Source organism: Salmo salar, chromosome 05 (assembly GCF_965601325.2).
Source record: "Salmo salar chromosome 05, fSalSal1, whole genome shotgun sequence".
NCBI classification, from domain to species: Eukaryota; Metazoa; Chordata; class Actinopteri; order Salmoniformes; family Salmonidae; genus Salmo; species Salmo salar.
This window is the reverse complement of record NC_138295.1, coordinates 39,658,355-39,666,283: the sequence shown is the minus strand read 5'-3', so window position 1 is coordinate 39,666,283 and position 7,929 is coordinate 39,658,355. Positions and strand designations below refer to the sequence as shown.

The 7,929-nt window shown below is 41.2% G+C and overlaps 1 protein-coding gene across 1 annotated transcript; it reads left to right on the top strand.

Annotated features, from left to right (window-relative positions):
* Window positions 1-3,369: 3,369 nt before the first annotated feature.
* Window positions 3,370-6,224, top strand: LOC106604895 (homeobox protein CDX-1). The gene is made up of 3 exons (XM_014200010.3): window positions 3,370-3,906; window positions 5,164-5,312; window positions 5,529-6,224. The coding sequence occupies exons 1-3, from the start codon at window positions 3,495-3,497 to the stop codon at window positions 5,730-5,732; spliced, it is 765 nt and encodes a 254-aa protein (XP_014055485.1). The 5' UTR covers window positions 3,370-3,494; the 3' UTR covers window positions 5,733-6,224.
* Window positions 6,225-7,929: the final 1,705 nt, after the last annotated feature.

The following is a 7,929-nucleotide window of genomic DNA, read 5'->3' as shown; positions in this document are numbered from 1 at the left end:
AATACTGGCCACAATTAAACACTTAAAGAATTGTTATGACGTTATCAATGACTTGCTTGTTTGAGGTTTGTAAACGATCTGTGGGATAAACTTCAAGCAACCACATTTAGTATTGCATAATAAAGTATTACATAACACAGTAAGAATAGATAACACAGCATTTAGCAAGGCCCAGTAGGCCAGAGGCATCATGCCCATAGGGGGCAACACAGGGGCATGTGCCACCGCAGATTTCTACATTCTACACTTCTGTAATACTACTAGCCACTTAGAAATTTTATGAAGTTGGCCTTAGCTTGCCCAGATAGGTTCCCAACCCTGCTCTCAAGGTTTGTAGACTTTTGAAAAGCAAGCAATAACTAAGTGTACAGAATAAGACTCACATTCCTACCAATCTTTGACCCAGATATTAGCAGAGATGCAGAGAAACATATTTAGTTTCTTTAAAAAGGACCACCACTCAGGAGGATACAGACAGCTCAAGAGGTATGCTTAGATATGGAGAAAAATAGACATATTTGTTACATAGAATTAAGCGTAATGATAATGGCTCTTGATAGGTTTCAGGTGTTTGAAAAATGCTAAATCTTCCAATTTACCGGTGTCCACCCACTAGCGATCCTCACGTACTTTGTGCCCCCTCAGAGTTTTTGGGATCATGACGCCCCTGCTGTAGGCCACAGGTTGCCTCAGACTGTGACTTGAGTCCACAGTATCTTTCCCTCCAGGAGGAGGCTGGTGAACATCAAAGCATTGGGTCTGCCTGGGGACCCATAACAACTCATCACCGCCCAGAGGCAGTGCTCCTGACACGTGTAAGCGTCTCACAAGTGGCCCAAAGAGGCTAGAAATTTTTGATTACTTCCCCAGTTACACTTTATGTGCCTACAAGACATACAGTAGTGAAATGCTATACTGTTTATGTAGGACTACTACACTTAACCACAGAGACAATTCAATCTACCTCTGAATTAGAAAAAGTCTGATTCTTATTTCTGGCACAGAGCGAGGGTCAAGTTCCTCTAACTCAGTTGCCTATATGCACTTTATTCTATTTAAAGTGTTTTGTAGTTTGAAACTTTTCGGCAGATGTGGAAACTTTTATAACTTTAGATTTACATAAAGCTCAGACAGTTGGCTTTGCTCAAAGCTTGTGTCTGGAATCTGTGTTGTGTAATGGACAGACTTGCCTGTTGAGTTGAGTGTGCATGCTTCGTGCGTGAGTGTGCATGCTTAGCATTCCTGTCTCTGTCTGTCTGTCTGTCTGTCTGTCTGTCTGTCTGTCTGTCTGTCTGTCTGTCTGTCTGTCTGTCTGTCTGTCTGTCTGTCTGTCTGTCTGTCTGTCTGTATGTCTGTATGTATGTATGTATGTATGTATGTATGTATGTATGTCTGTTTGTCTGTCTGTCTTTTTTGCAGCAACAACAACGAAGATATGCGTGGTCCTACACAGTCCAACCAGTGGCGGTTCTAGACCATTTCAACTGGGGGGGCCAAGCTGGTGCCAGTTGTACTGTTAGAGGGGCCAGTTACATTAGACGTTATTGTTGTCATATCGTTTTCTTCATTGCATTGCAGGCATTAGCAGGCAAAAGACCATGTTCATAATCATCATCGTTGCCACTGTCTAATAACGGATGTAAAAAAAGAACGAAAGCAAAAATTTGTTATGTAAAAATTATTTAATACTCCATATTTAGGGGGGCCACAAGGGGGTCCAAAATTGTTGTCACAGGGGCACTGGCCCCCCCTGACCCCCCCCCCCCAGAACCGCTAGTGAGTCCAACAAGATACCAGTGCTGAAAACACACTCTCCACAAAGCTGTACTTTATAACCTATTCTTTACATTACAAGTGGTAGAGAAAGTGGGATTTATAGTACAGTATGAGCTATATTCTGTCTGGATGCCAGATCACCGTACATTTTTCTACACATTCTGATGGACATCATGTTTATAGGGCGCCGGCAGGTGAATTTGGCTGGATGCTTTAAGAGTATTATAACAGTTTCTCATCCTTTAGTGTTCACTTGGCCGGTGCTAATGGTGGATTGTCGCTAATGGACGTCTAGACTAGATATTGACTTCAATCTTTAATAAATGCCTTCCCTTCCGAAATTCAAATGGATGGTGTCTTTGCACCAGCTGAGTAGGCTGTCACTGTAGATTATCAACAATGTGACATTTTTATTCATAAAGTAAGTAGAAGGGTCTATACAGCATTAATTGCCTCAGGTGAAAGTAAAAGTAGTTTTGAGATGGCAGCCTACTTCAAACCCAAGAAACATTACTTTTCACAAACAGTAGAGGACAGCAGATCACACATGTAAGTGGTGTTACATAGATGCTGTGTTCACGATGCATGATTAATACATAATTCATGGTTTATTTGATGTAGTAAATAAATAAATGATTTATTGATGTATAGATAAGAATGTAAATGTGATGTAACAGGTAAATTAACATTAGGCCATTGTTTGTGTTTTTATGTTCCATCCTGGAACTAACGTTCTCTGTTGTGTTACTGCTACGGAATTTGTTAATTGACTGTGTGCAATCTAACTTAAGCAGATCTTAGTCTGAGTCATAATTGTTGATGGCAGAGGCTAAGAAAGACAGTAAAGGGACTTTCAAGGGACTTTAAGGATTCAAGAACCTCTTTTCAGTACAAGCAGCAAATGAGGTATTTTGTTCAACCTTTAGAACTTTGTTTATAGTCGCGCCAAGTGCCATTTGTATTGTCGCGCCAAGCGCCATTTGTATTGTTGCGCCGAGCGCCATTTGTATTCCTTTGTTTCAGTACTGTATAATTTATCAACGTTACTGTGTTCATTCAAACATATAGTTCTCACGGCGTGACGTGGATGCATCGGAGAAAAAGACGTGCAAGGCAATAAACGCCCGTTTCAAGGAACCAACCTGTGTCTGTTGTCATGAAGAGAGCTACAACACACATTAGATGTACTTTACCCCCAGCATGTTGTCGTCTCTCCTTTCAGGTTGTAGGCCTGCATGCCATGTCTGGTAATCTGATGCCCCACTATGATCACTGTAAAGTCATGCAGTGTATCCGACTTTAAGGAGGGAATATATCCCCCAACCCCACCTCATATAGACATAAACACAGTGAATGACTTTGATTGAAGGAATCATTTTGTACATGAAATAACCATAATGTCCTCACCTCAAGGGCCTCAACTGATCCTAACTTTTTAATCAACACAATTTCTGAAAAATACCCTATATAATCTTGATGTGAGGAGCTGAGCTAACTAGGTAGTCCCTCCAGGTTGTAAAGTTGACGTCATGGAGATACCTTCGAACTGTCAACTTGTCCAGGAAACAACACTATATAAAGGTGTGGTGAGGTGTAGATACCCAACAGGTGCGTAGGTTACAGGAGGTCGAGTCACATAGATAGATTTGTAGGAATTTCTAGAGAATTGGTGATATAATTTTGTGGATTACCATGCGCAGAGGAGTTAATTCATTGAGATGTACGTGAGTTACCTGATGGATCAAAACACCGGAATGTACTCAAATTCCGTGGGACACCCGACTCAACCTCTGAACAGTCAGAACTTCATGCAATATACGGATTTCACCGGTTATCATCACGTCACAGGCATCAGTGACCCGCATGCCCAGATGACAGGTGTGTGGAACCCTGCTTACTTAGCAGGTCCGCGGGAGGAGTGGTCACCGTATGGCCAGAGCGCGGACTTCCACGGTTTGAGCCCAGGTACAGAACAGATAAGTTTCAGTTCCCCGGATCTGACATCCATCCTGCCTACGGGGCCGGGAACTCTTCCATCACTCAACTCACCTGCCGGGCAGTACTCTCCAGACTCAGAGAGAAGAAACTCATACGACTGGATCAGACACAATGTACATTCATCCAGTACAGGTAAACTCCCCAAATCCCAATTCCCTTGAGCCTGTCTCATATCTATAAACTGGCATAGTTTATTTCCTCAATAAAATGTATTTATTTTGTACAGTAGGCTACTTATCGTTGAACGCCCAAAACAGTTTGTTGATTTATGAACTTTGCGGAGAGTATTACACCTATTCGAAAAATAGCACACGTTATCGATTTGTTGATCCAATGTCAATGCTCAATGGCAGACATCAGATTTAACATTTTGAGTGGGTGTAGGCTTACAAGATACAAAACAAGCATTGTTGGCACACTGAAAACAGAATACATATTCATATACACAAGTTTCAGAACCATTGCACAACGTCACACACATTCATCAAACAGAACCTTTTCACCTATCCTTTCCACTGGTTAAAATATTTTTGTGAAAAGCTAACATCCGAGGCGAGGGATTCTGCAGCCTGTGGTTCCCCACCCTCTCTGTCCACTGTGGGGGTGACAGGTTAAGCAGATAAGGCTGAGAGCCAGGGGTTTGGTTTGGACTGGGCTGGGTGTCTCACAGAGGACAGGATCAACCCCCCTCTACTGGAAACGCTCCTGGCCTTATCTCACTTTGTGTTCCCCTCCTCGCCCTACTACGATCAATGTTCGGTCGCACTGTGCCGTCAAGATCTCTCCTGTGGATCAATACCATCTCCCTGACTCACCAGTCCCTGGCGCTGTGTGTGTGTGAGAGAATGTGTGTTGTGTGTGTGTATAGGAATTGTGTGTGTACACACGCACGCAAGTGGGACTGAATGGCTATCTATGTAAACTCCTGTGTAAACAGCTCTCACAGTGATAAGAACTACCACAGTAATGTCTTACGTAGTCTCTTACACAGTGCTTATGATTAACATGACTAATAGGGTAGATGAGGCTTCACAGGCGCCAGAGTGCTTTCAACCACCCCCATGTGTGAGACTCAACTCTAACACGGCTCCAGACATATCTCCATCAGCAAATGTAGCAGTCTGCGGTGACACTACTGTTCATACATTGTGCAGCCTGAGTCATGGAGATATCTTCACACTGCTTACACTTGAATCTACGTATGCCAATCCCTCCAAGAGTTATACACTTTTTGTATTGATCATATCACCCGACATACCAATTTAACCAATATAGAACATCGACATCAAAATCCTTGACAAATACTCAGTGCTGGACCATTCCTTTGATTGTTGATAGATGCATTGGTTATTATACTTGTTGCATTGTCATACTTGTGTTTGGTTCCAGGAGGGAAGACGCGGACCAAGGACAAGTACAGGGTGGTGTACACAGACCAGCAGCGCCTAGAGCTAGAGAAGGAGTTCCAGTACAGCCGCTACATCACCATCAGGAGGAAGACAGAGCTGGCCCTGGGCCTCAGCCTCTCAGAGAGACAGGTGGGTCAGAGAGACAGGTGTGTGTTACAGAGACAGTTGGAGAGCTGTAGAAAGAGTTCCAGTGCAGAGCTGGCCCTGGGCCTCTCAGAGAGACAGGTAGATGGCAGAGAGCAGACATGTCGGTGAGAGTGACGGGTGGGTCAGAGAGACAGGTGAGCGCTACAGGTGAGTCTCAGAGAGCAATGTAGGTCTCATCATTCTCTGATATCACCACAGGTAAAGATCTGGTTCCAGAACAGGAGAGCCAAGGAGAGGAAAATTACCAAGAAGAAGATCCAGCTGTCCCAGCAGGCCTCTAAGACAACAACTACCCTGACCTTTCCCCCATCCTGCCTGGCTGACCCCAGCAACGGCTCCATGGCAACCAGCTCCAGCTTGTTGTCAGAGACAATATCAATGACTATAAAAGAGGAGTACTGAGGATAACAATATTAAACTGCTGTTCCCATGACAATCACTACAGAAGATGTAATTGACCTCAGTGATATGATGAAAATACTATTACATGCGTCTTCCACACCTGTAATAGAATTCTACGGTCTGTGTTATGATAAGAAGAAAGAGAGAGAGAGAAGAACAGGTTACACTATGCAAATATGTATAAAAGGCATAAGTGCCTTATTTGAAACTGCTTTTGTGTTTATATTTTCTTGACCCAATGAATTTGTAACTGCAAAATAATGGAAATGTTTTGATCTGATCTCATGTTTTTTTTAAAGATTTTTATCTTTAATATTTTGCGTGAAAGGTTTGATTAGTTTTGAGGCACTGTGAAGAGAAATTAAATTGAAGAGGTGTTGAGATACGAAGTAAGCAGGGTTATTTCTCTTCACATCCTGATAGTTGACCTACAGCTGGCCTCAGTTTCTCAATCATATGATTCATCCAGACAAATAAATGTCTTGGAACGTCTTATTTTCATTTCTGTGTTACGAACGACTTTACAAGTGTATTGGTGACACATAGGCTACATATAGATGTTGTTTGTCCTGGTTTGCCAAAATGAACACCTGAAAACAAGTTTGAAAACCACTGCTGTATACCCTGTACAGTATGTGGCAAGACAGCCATGATCACCAAGGAGATAAACCACACGTTTTAGCTGTTTACAGTCTCTCCACAAGTGATGAGTTTGCTATTTTAATGCCATAGGCAAATGAAAAGTTTCATGATTGCACTATCAAACTGATAAAAGCCCTATCTAAGTCACATGATGATGGGTAATGAACTCATTCCATTGCTGTAAAACTTATGGACACTTACATCCCCAGTTTACAGTACCCATATGACAGTATTTGGCCTTAACTCTTATGAATTTCACATTAATCTGTGCAGTCTGCTGATTTTGAAATTGCATACTCTTTTCTCCCTGCTTATTGTCTAATAGGGGACATGAAAAGAAGATGTCAGAAGAACATGTTAGTTATATGATTACAGCAGCATACCTGGGCATCTGTCACCTGTCTTATAGATCAGTAACCATAGAGAGGTAATGATCTTGGGGTTGTGGAGAATTCAACTATGATTGGCCATAAAGACTGTGTTTATTACTCCTCAGATGGGATGAATGGTAGCCCAATGCTCTTAACCTTCGACCTCTGACCTCTATACTGTACTATTAGAGAAGACAGGAACAACTTTTGCTTGTTTTTAAAACACAGGATTTTATTATGAAATTGCAGTTTCCAATCACACAGTGGCATCAACAATGAGCACGACAAGTGATTCCTCTGCATATTACATTGATATCAACACTTTGTTAGAAACAAATCTTTATTTATAAACAGCCGCTTCACAATTTGTTCTTTTAGCTTAACTTATTGAGTGAGAATGAGATACCATATGGCAAAATCATATATGATTTATTTTTAGTTAATGAGGGGATTCTCAACTGGAAATAATGCAACTCGAACAGGAAATGCATCACCAACTTTAACCCCCCAAAACCAGAGACGTGGAAAGGTTCAAGGGAAGAAAAAAATTTTTTTGATGGTGTGAAAAGATATGACCATGTATCTAAACAACTATTTTACAACATTAGCTTATTATTGCACTAGCTTAAAAACAGATACAATTTCAAAAAATGTAACATGATCTTATTTGCTGTACAGGTACTGTGCTGTAAAAAGATCATCATGTAACTACTATCTTAGATATTACCAGAAATGTATGCATGTGTGTGGATGCCAGGATGATTTTCCTCATAGAAAAAGAAGAGTATATTAGATTTTTTGCAATATCTCAAGCTATGTCCATGAGGGAGATGGACTGCAAGCTTTAAAGTATTGACTTAAGCTATTGGAAATTGGTAATTCAATTTCTGTTATGCAATTATCAAAATCAAAAATTCTTTAAACATTATTTGAAATAACTATTTCATTACTTCTATCATGCAGCAAACACATGTAAGAATTTGGGACATATCACACAACTGAAACAAGACCACACGTAAACTGGTAAAACACTTTTCCAAAGAAAGAAATGTGGTAAAGAAAAACAGAAGTGTTGTATCCACTTCTTGGAAACAGACAGTATGTGCTCTAAAGCTGAACATACAGTTACAGTAACAGCTGTGTTTTGTAACTAAGACAACATGATTCAACATGGCTGTCGTCTG